Source organism: Falco naumanni, unplaced genomic scaffold (assembly GCF_017639655.2).
Source record: "Falco naumanni isolate bFalNau1 unplaced genomic scaffold, bFalNau1.pat scaffold_112_arrow_pat_ctg1, whole genome shotgun sequence".
NCBI classification, from domain to species: Eukaryota; Metazoa; Chordata; class Aves; order Falconiformes; family Falconidae; genus Falco; species Falco naumanni.
In genome coordinates this window covers 18,922-33,861 of record NW_024427359.1, presented here as the reverse complement: position 1 = coordinate 33,861, position 14,940 = coordinate 18,922, and the positions used below count along the sequence as shown (strand labels likewise).

General features: G+C 53.7%; 1 protein-coding gene across 2 annotated transcripts; it reads left to right on the top strand.

Annotated features, from left to right (window-relative positions):
• Nucleotides 1-605: 605 nt before the first annotated feature.
• Nucleotides 606-14,025, top strand: POLA2 (DNA polymerase alpha 2, accessory subunit). Of its 2 annotated transcripts, XM_040581318.1 has the most exons (19): nucleotides 606-717; nucleotides 2,235-2,362; nucleotides 2,448-2,533; nucleotides 2,715-2,769; nucleotides 2,983-3,089; nucleotides 3,206-3,306; nucleotides 3,340-3,429; nucleotides 3,566-3,654; nucleotides 3,996-4,151; nucleotides 4,268-4,330; nucleotides 5,304-5,346; nucleotides 5,477-5,595; nucleotides 6,009-6,047; nucleotides 6,263-6,336; nucleotides 9,269-9,377; nucleotides 11,459-11,565; nucleotides 11,869-11,928; nucleotides 12,309-12,435; nucleotides 13,780-14,025. In XM_040581318.1, the coding sequence occupies exons 1-19, from the start codon at nucleotides 645-647 to the stop codon at nucleotides 13,924-13,926; spliced, it is 1,773 nt and encodes a 590-aa protein (XP_040437252.1). In that variant the 5' UTR covers nucleotides 606-644; the 3' UTR covers nucleotides 13,927-14,025. The 2 variants fall into 2 exon arrangements, with proteins under 2 accessions (XP_040437252.1, XP_040437251.1); XM_040581317.1 differs by having other exon boundaries at nucleotides 3,206-3,429.
• The last annotated feature ends 915 nt before the right edge of the window (nucleotides 14,026-14,940 follow it).

The window sequence follows — 14,940 nt, the reverse complement described above, 5'->3', positions numbered from 1 at the left end:
ACCAGAGTGGATCCTGCCCAATGAGCGGGGTGGATCCCGCCAGTGACCAGAGTGGATCCTGCCCGGGATCTGGGTGGATCCTGCCCAATGACCGGGGTGGATCCTGCCAGTGACCAGAGTGGATCCTGCCCGGGATCTGGGTGGATCCTGCCCAATGACCGGGGTGGATCCTGCCCAATGACCGGGGTGGATCCCGCCAGTGACCAGAGTGGATCCCGCCGGGCCGATCCCGCCGCGTCCCCGCTCAGCGCCGCGAGGAGCTTCCGGGAGCGCGGGAAAACTCCCGCCGTTTTCCTCCCGCCCCTCCCATTGGCCTGTTCACCCTCGCTATCTGCATAGCCCCGCCCCCTCCTTTGGCCTGTTCACCCTCGCTATCTGCATAGCCGCGCCCCCCGCCCGCCCCTCCGCCTCCCATTGGCCTGTTAAGCACCGTACCTACGTAGCCCCGCCCCTCCTCCTCCCACTGGCCTATTCACCCCCGCGATTTGCATAGCCCCGCCCCGCTGCCGCCGAGCGTGGCGCTGCCGGGCGGGCGGGACATGGCGGCGGCCGGGACCGGGGCGGGGGAGGGGGGCGCCGGGGGGGGGGCGGGGGGGGGCCCGGGGGGTCCCGAGGAGGGGGAGGGGGAGGGGGGGCCCGAGGCGATGCTGCGGGAGCTGCTGCGGGAGCTGCGCCTGTTCGAGCTGCGCTGCCAGGACGAGGACCTGCCCGCCAGGCGTGAGGCGCGGGGGGCGCTGGGGGGGGGGGGGGCTGGGGGGGATGTGGCAGGGGAGGGGGCTGGGCTGGATGTGTGTGTGGGGGTGGGGCGTTGGGGGGGGTTGGGGGGTGGGTGTGGCAGGGGAGGGGGGCTGGGCTGGATGTGGGGGTGGGGGTGGGGGCGTTGGGGGGGTGGTTGAAGGGGGGCTGGGGGGTGGGGGTGTCAGGGGAGGGGGCTGGGGATGTTTGGGGGTGGGGGTTGTGGGTGTTCGGGGGGTGTTTGAGGGGGTATTGGGGGTCTGGGGGTGTCAGGGGAGGGGTTTGGGGGGGTGCTGGGGCACATTTGGGGGGGATTTGGGTCTATCTAGGGGGAGATTGGGGTCCCTCGGGGGGGGCTGGGGTATGCTTGGGGGGGTGGGGCATATTTTGGGGGCCTGGGGTCCATTTTGGACAGGTTGGAGTTCCTTTTTGGGGGGTCTGGGGTCCATTTGGGGGGTCCGGGATCCCTTTTTGGTGGTCCGGGGTCCCTTTTTGATGGTCCGGGGTCCCTTTTTGATGGTCTGGGGTCCTTTGGGGGGGTCTGGGGTCCTTTGGGTGGGGTTGGGGTATGTTTAGGGCAGTCTGGGGTCCCTTTTTGGGGGTCTGGGGTCCCTTTTTGGGGGTCTGGGGTCCCTTTTTGGGGGTCTGGGGTCCCTTTTTTGGGCTCTGGGGTCCCTTTTTGGGGCTCTGGGGTCCCTTTTTGAGGGTCTGGGGTCCTTTTTGAGGGTCTGGGGTCCCTTTTTGGGGGGCTCTGGGGTCCCTTTTTTGGGGGGCTCTGGGGTCCCTTTTTTGGGGGGCTCTGGGGTCCCTTTTTTGGGCTCCGGGGCCCCTTTTTGAGGGTCTGGGGTCCCTTTTTGGGGCTCTGGGGCCCCTTTTTTGGGGTCTGGGGCCCCTTTTTGAGGCTCTGGGGCCCCTTTTTTGGGGTCTGGGGCCCCTTTTTGAGGCTCCGGGGCCCCTTTTTGAGGGTCTGGGGTCCCTTTTTGGGGCTCTGGGGTCCCTTTTTGGGGCTCTGGGGTCCCTTTTTGGGGCTCTGGGGTCCCTTTTTGAGGCTCTGGGGTCCCTTTTTTGGGCTCTGGGGTCCCTTTTTGAGGGTCTGGGGTCCCTTTTTTGGGGTCCGGGGTCCCTTTTTGAGGGTCTGGGGTCCCTTTTTGAGGGTCTGGGGTCCCTTTTTGAGGGTCTGGGGTCCTTTTTGAGGGTCTGGGGCCCCTTTTTGAGGGTCTGGGGTCCCTTTTTTGGGGTCCGGGGTCCCTTTTTGAGGGTCTGGGGTCCGTTTTTTCTGCTCTGGGGTCCCTTTTAGGGGCTCTGGGGCCCCTTTTTTTAGGCTCTGGGGTCCCTTTTTGAGGGTCTGGGGTCCCTTTCTTGGGCTCTGGGGTCCCTTTTTGAGGGTCTGGGGTCCCTTTTTGAGGCTCCGGGGCCCCTTTTTGGGGGTCTGGGGCCCCTTTTTGAGGGTCTGGGGTCCCTTTTTTTGGGTCTGGGGTCCGCTCACCCCTCCCCCGCAGTGCTGGAGCTGTGCCTGACGCACGGGCTGGGGCCGGTGGCGTTGGCCAACGAGCTGTTGGCGTTTGTCACCTCCAAGGACCTGGGCCCCCAACTCTCCGCCGCCAGCCTCGACGCCTTCGAGCACGAGGTGAATATTGGGGCTGGGGTCTCCCCTCCCCTCCCCCACCCCGGCAGCTTTTTGGGGGGACACACTCACCCCCCTCCTCCCGCAGGTCCTGGCCAGGGGGGGTGGCAGGGTCCCCCGGAAAAGGGACAACCGCGGCGGCGCCTTCCACGACGTCCACACGCTCCACCAGCTGTATCCTCACGGTTTTGGGGGGGATTCCTGCGAAAAAAACGGGGTTTTACTGGCCTGGAGGGGGGGAGGGGGGGAGGGGGGGAGGGGGGGGGATCCCCTTCCCCCACCCCCGTTGCCAAACGATTCGTTAGCGCTAATTAACGGGAGGAACCTTTGGGTGGCCCTTAACGAGCCGCCCCAGCCTGGAGGAGGAAGAGGAGGATGAGCTGCTGGACGTCTACGCGACGCCGGGCAAGGTGGGTGCCGGCAGGTCCAAAAATCACCGTTTTTTTGGCCCAAACCGCCGCCCCCCCCTCCCTCCCTCCGGCTTTTTTTTTTATAATTTTGTTATAAATTGAGACCACAATTGATCATCTGGCGCCTAGTCTTTACATTATGCTTAACGTAAATCTTAATAAACAATATCCCAGTCCATAGTTTCTTACAAATTTGATTTCTTTTTCTTACAGCAATCCCAAAAAAATGGGAATTCCACCCCGGAACCCCCCCGGCGCAAACGATTTCTGTCTTCCCGCAGCCCCTACGCGCTTTTTTCTCCCGGGAGCCTCTCCCCGAGGTAAATCGGTGCCGCCGCTACCGCTGTCACCGTGACCTCCTTTTTATTTTTTTTTTTTTAATTTTTTTTTTTTTTTAAATTTTTTTTTTGTTTTTTTTTTTTTTTTGTCTCCGCAGCGTCACCCCCTCCCAAAAATACGCCGTGCGCGGCAGCCGGGGCGAGGTGGTGGCCTCGTTCGGTGCCACCCGGGGTCCCTCGTGGAGCGGCGGCGGCGGCGGTGGCGGTAGCGGCGGTGGCGGTAGCGGTGGTGGTTGCGCCCTGAAACTTCACGGTTCCCCGGACGAAAACCTGCTGAAAAGTTACAAATTCATGTTCCAGAAAGCGCTGGACATCCGGGAAGGTGACGCCACCACCGAGGTGGGGGTGGGGGTGGGGTTGGGGGGGTCCCTGCCTGGATTTGGGGGTTACCCTGTGGTTTGGGGTGGGGGTGACGCCGCTGTGCACCCCTCCCCCTGCTGCCCCTCCCCCCCCCCCAGTGTTGTTGTGGAGGATGGAGGAACTGGGCGATGCGCTGAAGAGCCACCATCACCTGGAGGACTTCGCCTCCGTCTCCCTCCCAGCGCAGGTGAACCCCGCCGCCCCACCCCCCACCCCTTTTCCCGGGGGATATTTTGAATTTTTGGAGGGTAAAATCGATCATTTGGGGTATTTTTTTTTTTAATTTTTTTTTTATTTTTATTTTTATTTTTATTTTTAATTTTTTTTATTTTTTTTATTTTTTTTGTTTTATTTTTTTAATTTTTTTTTATTTTTATTTTTATTTTTTTAATTTCTTTTATTTTATTTTTTTTATTTTTTTTATTTTATTTTTTTAATTTTTTTAATTTTTTTTTTAAATTTTATTTTATTTATAAATAAATTTATTTGTAAATTTATTCATAAATTTTATTTATTTTAACCCTCCAGGAACCGGTGACGGTGCTGGGCCAAATCGGTTGCGACAGCAACGGCAAACTCAACGCCAAATCGGTGGTGCTGGAGGGGGACCGGGAACACTCCGGGGGGGGGCAGATACCCCTGGACCTCTCGGAGCTGAAGGAATATTCCCTTTTTCCCGGCCAGGTGTGGGGGGTTGGGGGGGAGGGGGGCAGGGCAACACCCCAACCTTCCCCCTCCCCCCACCACCCCCCCCCATTTGGCATCCCCACGCCGTTTTCTCCCCCCTCCCCCACCTGTAGGTCGTGGCGCTGGAGGGGACCAACAGCACCGGGAAGAGCCTGGTGGTCTCGAAGCTCTACGAGGTGAGGGCGGTCGCCGCCGGGGGCTGGTTTTTTTGGGGGAAAAAAAGAGAATTTTAAGAGTTATTTCATTTTTTCTATCCACAGGGGGCCGCCGGGGGCTGGTTTTTTTGGGGAAAAAAAGAGAATTTTAAGAGTTATTTCATTTTTTCTATCCACAGGGGGCCGCCAGGGGCTGGTTTTTTTGGGGAAAAAAAGAGAGTTTTAAGAGTTATTACATTTTTTCTATCCACAGGGGGCCGCCGGGGGCTGGTTTTTTGGGGGAAAAAAAGAGAATTTTAAGAGTTAGTTCATTTTTTCTATCCACAGGGGGCCGCCGGGGGCTGGTTTTTTTGGGGAAAAAAAGAGAATTTTAAGAGTTATTTCATTTTTTCTATCCACAGGGGGCCGCCGGGGGCTGGTTTTTTTGGGGAAAAAAAGAGAATTTTAAGAGTTAGTTCATTTTTTCTATCCACAGGGGGCCGCCGGGGGCTGTTTTTTGGGGGAAAAAAAGAGAATTTTAAGAGTTATTTCATTTTTTCTATCCACAGGGGGCTGCCGGGGGCTGGGTTTTTTTGGGGAAAAAAAGAGAATTTTAAGAGTTATTTCATTTTTTCTATCCACAGGGGGCCGCCGGGGGCTGGTTTTTTGGGGGAAAAAAAGAGAATTTTAAGAGTTGGTTCATTTTTTCTATCCACAGGGGGCCGCCAGGGGCTGGTTTTTTTGGGGAAAAAAAGAGAATTTTAAGAGTTAGTTCATTTTTTCTATCCACAGGGGGCCGCTGGGGGCTGGTTTTTTGGGGAAAAAAAGAGAATTTTAAGAGTTATTTCCATTTTTTCTATCCACAGGGGGCCGCCGGGGGCTGGTTTTTTGGGGGAAAAAAAAGAGAATTTTAAGAGTTAGTTCATTTTTTCTATCCACAGGGGGCCGCCGGGGGCTGGTTTTTTTGGGGAAAAAAAGAGAATTTTAAGAGTTATTTCATTTTTTCTATACACAGGGGGTCCCCCTGCCCTTCCACACGCCGCCGGAGCCGTGCCCAGGTGAGCCCCGGGCGCGTAAAAAAAAAAAAAAAAAAAAAAAAAAAAAGGAAGTTTTTTTGGGGGTTGTTGCCCCCAAAATGTGCTTTTTTATCCCCAAAATGTGGTTTTTTTTTGGGGGGGGGCCCCGCAGAGCAGAGGATGGTGCTGGTGGCCTGCGGGCCCTACACCACCTCCGACAGCATCGCCTACGATCCGCTCGTCGACCTCATCGAGGTGATCGGCCGCGACCGCCCCGACGTCTGCGTCCTGGTGAGGGGCGGCGGGGGGGTCCGTCCCCCCCCACCTCGGGACTGGGGGGACCCCCCCCCCCAGTTTAATTATTTCCGTTAATTCAACCCTTTCTATATTAGGAAAGTAGAAAGCGCGGCGCGGAAACGCTTAAAACGGTGAAAATCAGCGTTAAAAACGGTGCTGAGGGGAGGGCGTGACCCCAAAATACCCGTTTTTCACCCTAAAGTGACAAAACCACCCGTTTTTCACCCTAAAGTGACAACACCTCCCCGTTTTCTGGCTAAAATTGAGCTTCATTAACAAAAATCATAACAAAAATACCTTTTTCCGGGAGGTTTAAGGTGTTTTCCGAGAGCTGGGGGGGGGTGTGTGTGTGTGTGTGAAGCCGCCTGCGGGGTGTTTTTTTCTGATTTTTCACCGTTTTTTCGCAGTTTGGGCCGTTCCTGGATGCGAAACACGAGCAAGTGGAGGTGAGGGGGGGGGGTCGGGGGGGGGGATGGGTCACCCCAAAACCCCGCAGCAGGGTGGGGGGGTTCCCCCCAAATTCCAGCCTGCGTGTGGATTTGGGGGGGGGATTTATCCGGAGTGCGGAAGGATGTGGGGGGTGGGGTGGCTGGTGTCCCCTCCCCCACCCCCAAAAAAAGGGGGAATTGTTGAAATCTCGTTTTTTTTCCCTCAATTTTAGACCTGCCAGCTGCTGGCGTCCTTCGGGGAGGTCTTCAAGCTCTGCCTCAAGATGATCATCGAAGGGACGAGGAGGTGGGGATGGCAGGAAATTCCTGTTTTTGCCGGAAAATTCCACTTTTTACCCCAAAACGGGCTCCGCACGGGGGGGGTTCTGCCCATTCCCGTGGCAGAAACAGGCAGCGGATGGGGGAAAATCGGGAGATTTTGGTTGAAAATCTCATCACGGGCAGTGAAACGGCTTCGGGTGGCGGGCGCATGCGGCTGGCTGCATTTCTAACGTTTTTTGGGTTTTTTTTTTTCCTATAAAATAAAATTTATTAAATCCGAGGAAAAATGAACCGGGAACCGCTTGGCGATTTTTGTCGGTTTGTTGCTTTTTTTTTTTTTTCCCCCCGTTCTTTTCTGTCCCTTCCCGCCGGCAGGGACCGGGATGCGCCGCCCTTGTCCTCTCGCTGTCAACAAACCCCAGATTTGGGGGGATTTGGGGAGATTTTGGGGAGATTTGGGGGCTTCTTGCTACCGGGATGCCCCCGGACGGGCCGTGTGGGGACGTGGCTCGGCTCCACCTGGGAATTAATCGCCCGGTTTTCCATGGATTTTCCGACAGCGCCGGCTCTTGGCTTCTCTTTATCCTTTAATCTCCCATTTTTTCCCTGTTTTTTCCACCAGCTCTAATTTTTGGCTTGTCTTCATCCCTAAATCTCCCATTTTTCCCTCTTTTTTCCGACACCACCGGCTCTCAGGCTTGTCTTTGTCCCTTAATCTCCCATTTTTTCCGTTTTTTCCGGCAGCTCCAACTTTTGGTTTATTTTCATCCCTTAATCTCCCATTTTTCCCCATTTTTCCAGCAGCGCCAGCTCTCAGACTCGTCTTCATCTTTAATTTCCCATTTTTCCCCTCTTTTTTTCCACCAGTGCTGGCTCTTGGCTTGTCTTCATCCCTTAATCTCCCGTTTTTTCCCTGTTTTTTCCAGCAGCTCCAATTTTTGGCTTATCTTCATCCCTAAATCTCCCATTTTTCCCTCTTTTTTCCGACACCACCAGCTCTCAGGCTTGTCTTTGTCCCTTAATCTCCCATTTTTTCCGTTTTTTCCAGCAGTGCTGATTTTTGGCTTATCTTCATCCTTTAATTTCCCATTTTCCCCTCTTTTTTTCCGACAGCACCGGCTCTCAGGCTCGTCTTTCTCTTTAATCTCCCGTTTTTTCCCTCCTTTTTCCGACACCACCGACTTTTGGCTCATCTTTGTCCCGTAATCTCCTGGTTTTTCCCTGTTTTTTCCAGCAGCGCCAACTTTTGGCTCGTCTTTATCTTTGATCTCCCATTTTTTCCTCTTTTTTCTGGCAGTGCCAGCTCTCAGGCTCGTCTTTGTCCCTTAATCTCCCATTTTTCCCCTGTTTTTTCCGGCAGCTCCAACTTTTGGTTTATTTTCATCCCTTAATCTCCCGTTTTTCCCCATTTTTCCAGCAGCGCCAGCTCTCAGACTCGTCTTCATCTTTAATTTCCCATTTTTCCCCTCTTTTTTTCCACCAGCGCTGGCTCTTGGCTTGTCTTCATCCCTTAATCTCCCGGTTTTTCCCTGTTTTTTCCAGCAGCTCCAATTTTTGGTTTATCTTCATCCCTTAATCTCCCATTTTTCCCTCTTTTTTCCGAAAGCACCAGCTCTCAGGCTCGTCTTCACCTTTAATCTCCCATTTTTTCCCTGTTTTTTACAGCAGCGCCAATTCTTGGCTCATCCTCGTCCCTTAATCTCCCATTTTTTCCCTCTTTTTTCCAATGGCACTGGCTCTCAAGCCTGTTTTCGTCTTTAATCTCCCGTTTTTCCCCATTTTTCCGACAGCGCCAGCTCTCAGGCTCATCTTCGTCTTTAATCTCCCATTTTTTCCCTTTTTTTTCCACCAGCGCCGGCTCTTGGCTCGTCTTTGTCCCTTAATCTCCCGTTTTTTCTCTTGCTTTTTCCAGCAGCGCCAATTTTAGTTTTATCTTCATCCCTTAATTTCCCATTTTTCCCTGTTTTTTCCGACAGCACCAGCTCTCAGGCTTATCTTCATCTTTAATCTCATTTTTTCCTCTGTTTTTTCCGGTTGTGCCGGCTCTCAGGCTCGTCTTTGTCCCTTAATCTCCCGTTTTTTCCCTGTTTTTTCCACCAGCTCCAATTTTGGATTATCTTCATCCCTTAATCTCCCATTTTTCCCTGTTTTTTCCGACAGCACCAGCTCTCAGGCTCGTCTTCATCTTTAATCTCCCATTTTTCCCTCTTTTTTTCCGACACCGCCGGCTCTCAGGCTCGTCTTTGTCCCTTAATCTCCCGTTTTTTCCCTGTTTTTTCCAGCAGCTCCAATTTTTGGCTTATCTTCATCCCTTAATCTACCATTTTCCCCTGTTTTTTCCGACAGCACCAGCTCTCAGGCTCATCTTCATCTTTAATCTCGTTTTTTCCTCTTTTTTTTTCCGGTTGTGCCAGCTCTCAGGCTCGTCTTTGTCCCTTAATCTCCCGTTTTTTCCCTGTTTTTTCCAGCAGCTCCATTTTTTGGATTATCTTCATCCCTTAATCTCCCATTTTTCCCTCTTTTTTCCGACAGCACCAGCTCTCAGGCTCGTCTTCATCTTTAATCTCCCATTTTTCCCTCTTTTTTCTGACACCGCCGGCTCTCAGGCTTGTCTTTGTCCCTTAATCTCCCGTTTTTTCCCTGTTTTTTCCAGCAGCTCCAATTTTTGGCTTATCTTCATCCCTTAATCTACCATTTTCCCCTGTTTTTTCCGATAGCACCAGCTCTCAGGCTTGTCTTTGTCCCTTAATTTCCCATTTTCCCTTCTTTTTTCCGACAGCACCGGCTCTCAGGCTCGTCTTCATCTTTAATCTCCCGTTTTTTCCTTCTTTTTTCCGACAGCACCGGCTCTTGGCTGATCTTTGTCCCTTAATCTCCCGTTTTTTTTTCCAGCAGCGCCGATTTTTGATTTATCTTCGTCCCTGAATTTCCCGTTTTTCCCTCTTTTTTTCCGGCAGCGCCGGCTCCCAGCTCGTCTTCGTCCCCTCGCTGCGGGATGCCCACCACGACTTCATCTACCCGCAGCCGCCGTTCCTCTACCCCGACCTGCCCAAGGACGACAAACCGGTACCGACACCCCCCCCCTTGCAACCCCATTTTTTTATTTTATTTTATTTTATTTTTTTTTTACCCCAAAACCACCAATTAACGCTCCATTTCCAGCCACCCTCCCCCAGTTTTAGGCTGAAATTCCCCCTTTTTTTTATTTTTGTGGTTTTTTTTTTTTTTTTTCCTAACGTTTTTTGTCCACCCAGAAGATTTGGGGTATGTGAGGAAAGCCCAGCGTGAGCGCAGCAGTCCTGGGGGGCTTTGGGGTGTTTTGGGGAAGATTTGGGGCATTTTGGGGCAGATTTAGGGCAGATCTGGGGCATTGGAGGAAAGCCTGGGGCATTTTGGGGTATTTTAGGGCAGGTTTGGGGCATTTGAGGAGGGCCTGGGGCATTTAGGGGTGTTTTAGGGCAGGTTTGGGGCAGATTTGGGGTATTTGAAGAAAGCCCAGCGTGAACACAGCATTTTTGGGCAGATTTGGGGCAGATCTGGGGCATTTGAGGAAAGCCTGGGGCATTTTGGGGTGGCTTTGGGGCATTTTGGGGTATTTTAGGGCAGATCTGGGGGTATTTTGGGGCATTTGAGGAGGGCCTGGGGCATTTAGGGGTGTTTTAGGGCAGATTTGGGGTATTTGAAGAAAGCCCAGCGTGAACACAGCATTTTGGGTGGCTTTGGGGCATTTTGGGGTGTTTTAGGGCAGGTTTGGGTGGTTTTAGGGAAGATCTGGGGTATTTGAGGAAAGCCCACCGTGACTGGGGCATTTTGGGGCAACTTTGGGGCAGAACTGGGGTCTTTGGCGGCAGATTTGGGGTGTTTTAGGGCAGGTTTGGGTGGTTTTAGGGAAGATCTGGGGTATTTGAGGAAAGCCCACCGTGACTGGGGCATTTTGGGGCAACTTTGGGGCAGAACTGGGGTGTTTGGCGGCAGATTTGGGGTGTTTTAGGGCAGGTTTGGGGCATTTGAGGAAAGCCCAGGGTGACTGCAGCATTTTTGGGTGGCTTTGGGGCATTTTGGTGTGTTTTAGGGCAGGTTTGGGTGGTTTTAGGGCGGGTTTGGGGTATTTGAGGAAATCCCAGCATGACTGGGGCATTTTGGGGCAACTTTGGGGCAGAACTGGGGTGTTTGGCGGCAGATTTGGGGTGGTTTAGGGCAGGTTTGGGGCATTTGAGGAAAGCCTAGCATGACTGCAGCATTTTTGGGTGGCTTTGGGGCATTTTGGTGTGTTTTAGGGCAGGTTTGGGTGGTTTTAGGGCGGGTTTGGGGTATTTGAGGAAATCCCAGCATGACTGGGGCATTTGGGGGCAGCTTTGGGGCATCTGGGGGCAGATTTGGGGCATTTGAGGAAGGCCCTGGGGCATTTTGGGGTGTTTTAGGGCAGGTTTGGGTGGTTTTAGGGCAGATTTGGGGCATTTTAGGAAATCCCAGTGGGACCATGGCATTTTGGGTGTCTTTGGGGCATTTTGGGGCATCTTTGGGGCATTTTGGGGTGTTTTAGGGCAGGTTTGGTGTGTTTTAGGACAGATCTGGGGTATTTGAGGAAACTGCGCGTGAACATGGCATTTTGGGGCATTTTTGGGTGCCTTTGGGGCGTTTTGGGTTTTTTTAGGGCAGGTTTGGGTGGTTTTAGGACAGATCTGGGGTATGTGAGGAAAGCCCAGCGTGACTGGGGCATTTTTGGGTGGCTTTGGGGCATTTTTGGGTGGCTTTGGGGCATTTTTGGGTGGCTTTGGGGCGTTTTGGGTTTTTTTAGGGCAGGTTTGGGTGGTTTTAGGACAGATCTGGGGTATGTGAGGAAAGCCCAGCGTGACTGGGGCATTTTTGGGCAGCTTTGGGGCATTTTTGGGCAGCTTTGGGGCATTTTTGGGCAGCTTTGGGGCATTTTTGGGCGGCTTTGGGGCATTTTTGGGGCAGGTTTGGGGCATTTTGGCATGTTTTAGGGCAGGTTTGGGGCGTGTTAAGGCAGGTCTGGGGTATTTGAGGAAATCCCAGCGTGAACACGGCATTTTGGGCAGCTTTGGAGCATTTTGGGGCTGTTTTGGCGCCGGCGGTATCGGCAGTGGTGCAGCCCCCCCCCCACAGTGCCCCCCTGTCCCCGCCAGCGCGTGCACTTCGTGCCGGAGCCCTGCACCCTGGACATCGACGGCGTCGTTTTCGGCCTGACCTCCACCGACCTGCTCTTCCACATGGGCGCCGAGGAGATCAGCAGGTGGGTGCTGCCGGGATCCGGGAAGGCGTCGGAGCAGGGATCTCCCGCAGGGATCTCCCGCCGGCGGCTGGATCCAGCCCTGAATCCATGGGATCGCCGCAGGAAGCCTCATCTCCGGGAGGGTTTTTCCCTGCGGTTGTTGCCTCCAGCACCTTGTTTCATCCCTCGGTGCCCACCGGAGTGGCTGCCGGGTTGTTAATTAGGCTGTGTGCCTAATTAGTCAGCACAGCCTGTGAGTTTGGGGGTTTTTTTTTCCCTTTTTCCTGCCTTTCCGTCGCCACTTCAGTGTGTTTTCTCTCGCAGCTCCGCTGGGATGTCGGACAGGCTCACACGGATCCTCAAGCACATCCTGACGCAACGGAGGTGAGGGCTCGGTGCAAACACCCGCTCGAACTCAAAAAGAGCTTTTTTTTTTCCCCAATTAAGGGAAAAGTTGTACCGTTCTCACCGCCTTCCCCTTTAAAGTCATATTTTTTTAATCTCAAAACATGTCTTTTGGGGGTTCCAGAACCTTTTCAAAACAGGATTCAGAGGGTTTTAGCGCTGTGAGTCCTCTGGACCGGCGCGTGTCGGGCTTCCCCAGCTGCCCTCGGAGGTAGCGGGTACCTGGGGCCACGCACAAGCAGCAGAAACAACCGGTTTTAACCCCAAAACGATCGGCCGCTTTGGTCCGAGGCTTGTCGCGACAGGCAACAGTGGTTGTTCCTGGCTGCGGTAACCTCTTCTTCCCCCGTCGCCGGCAGTTACTACCCATTGTACCCCCCCTCGGAGGAGCTGAACGTTGACTACGAGAGCTTCTACAGCTACGCCTCGTTACCTGTCACGCCGGATGTCCTTGTCACCCCCTCGGAACTGCGGTACTTTGTGAAGGTCAGGTGGTGTGAGCCCCGGCTGAAACACCCCCGCACACACCCCCGGTTTTGATGCGGTTGGGTAAAACCTGGTGTACAGCGTGATGGGAGCGGCTGTAGCTTGGGGGGGTGTAGCTCTCGGTGTCCCGGTCAGCTGTAGCCAGGTGGCTGTTGGTGCCTGGGGGGCTGTAGCTGGGTGGCTGTTGGTGCCCTGATCGGCTGTAGCTGGATCAGCTGTAGCTGGGTGGCTGTAGCCGGGTGGCTGTTGGTGCCTGGGGGGCTGTAGCTGGGTGGCTGTTGGTGCCCTGATCGGCTGTAGCTGGATCAGCTGTAGCTGGGTGGCTGTAGCCGGGTGGCTGTTGGTGCCTGGGGGGCTGTAGCTGGGTGGCTGTTGGTGCCCTGATCGGCTGTAGCTGGATCAGCTGTAGCTGGGTGGCTGTAGCCAGGTGACTGTTGGTGCCTGGATTGGCTGTAGCTGGATGGTTGTTGGCACCTGGATCAGCTGTAGCCAGGCGGTTGTTGGCACCCGGATCAACTGTCAGCATCTGGATCGGCTGTAGCTTGGTGGCTGTAGGTGCCTGGATTGGCTGTAGCCAGGTGGCTGTCGGTGCCTGGATTGGCTGTAGCCGGCTAGCGGTTGGCATCCAGGTTGGCTGTACCCGGGTGGCTGTCGGTGCCGGGATCGACTGTAGCTGGATTGGCTGTACCCAGGTGGCTGTCAGTGCCTGGATCGGCTGTAGCCGGGTGGCTGTAACTGGATTGGCTGTACCCAGGTGGCTGTCAGTGCCTGGATCGGCTGTAGCCGGGTGGCTGTAGCTGATTGGCTGTACCCAGGTGGCTGTCAGTGCCTGGATCGGCTGTAGCCGGGTGGCTGTAGCTGGATTGGCTGTACCCAGGTGGCTGTCGGTGCCTGGATCGGCTGTAGCTGGATCAGCTGTAGCTGGGTGGCTGTAGGTGCCTGGATCAGCTGTAGCCTAGTGGTTGTAGCCAGGTGGCTGTCGGTGCCTGGATCAGCTGTAGCCTAGTGGTTGTAGCCAGGTGGCTGTCAGTGCCTGGATTGGCTGTAGCTGCGTGGCTGTAGGCGCCTGGATCAGCTGTAGCCTAGTGGTTGTAGCCAGGTGGCTGTCAGTGCCTGGATCGGCTGTAGGTGCCTGGATTTGGTGTACCCGGGTGGCTGTAGGTGCCTGGATCGGCTGTACCCAGGTGGCTGTTGGCATCTGGATCAGCTGTAACTGGGTAGCTGTAGCCGGGCAGCTGTCGGCACCTGGATCGGCTGTAGCTGGGTGGCTGCTGGTGCCTGGGTCGGCTGTAGCCGCAGCCGCCGGCCCTCACCTCTGTGACCGTCGCTCTCGTACCCCCGCAGGACGTGCTGGGCTGCGTCTGCATCAACCCGGGGCGGCTGACGAAGGGCCAGGTTGGGGGGACCTACGGCCGCCTGTACATACAGCGCGAGGACACCGAGGGCGAGCGGAAGAGCCCGTGTGTGGCCGCTCAAGTCGTCAAAATCTAAAGCGTCGAGACGTTTCCTCCACCGGAACCGCTTCACGGAAACCGAGCGGGTGTTCAAATACACTTGGAATTTTGGTTAAAAAAAACCCAAAAACAACAACACCCAAACCCAGTTGTGTTTGTCCGCCCGCGCCTAATTAATTAATTTTCAGGTGGCCGGGGGGAGGCTGTGCCTTTGCTGCAGCGCCTGGTGAAAAAAAAAAAAACACCAAAAAACAGCGTCAGGGTTGGGTTTGAAACTATTTCCTCCATTTTTTGCCTCAAATTTGTGGCGAGGAAGCTGAAAATTAACAGATTAATTAATAGTCACCCCCCCCATCCCGCTTGGCTGCTGGTGTTTGTTCCGCTGTGATGGTGGGGGGTGGGGAAAAAGGTGGGTTTTTTTGCCAGGAAAAAGGTAAATCTGATGTGAAAAAAGGGAATTGAGAGTTGTAGCTTCATGCTGGGGGGAGGGGAGTGGAAAAAAAAAGGGGGAAGAAGGTTTTTTTGCCAGAAAAAAGGTAAATCTGATGGGAAAAAAGGGACTCGAGTGTTTAACTTCCTGACGTGGAAAAAAAGGGGGAAAAAGGGTTTTTGCCATAAAAAAGGTAAATCCGATGTGAGAAAAGGAAATTGTGTTTTGTAACTTCCTGACATGGAAAAAAAGGGGGGAAAAGGATTTTTTTTTTTGCTGGAAAAAAGGTAAATCTGATGAGAAAAAAGGGATTTGAGCGTTGCAACTTCCCACCATGGAAAAAAAGGGGGGAAAAGGAGGTTTTTTTCCAGAAAAAAAGGTAAATCTGATGGGGAAAAAAAGAGACTTTAGTGTTGCAACTTCCCACCGTGGAAAAAAAAGGGGGAAACGGGAGGTTTTTTTCCGGAAAAAAGGTAAATCTGATGGGGAAAAAAAGAGACTTGAGTGTTGCAACTTCCCGACGTGGAAAAAAAGGGGGAAAAAGCAGGTTTTTTGCCGGAAAAAAGGTAAATCTGATGGGAAAAATGGGACTTAAGTGTTGTAACTTCCCGGTGTGGAAAA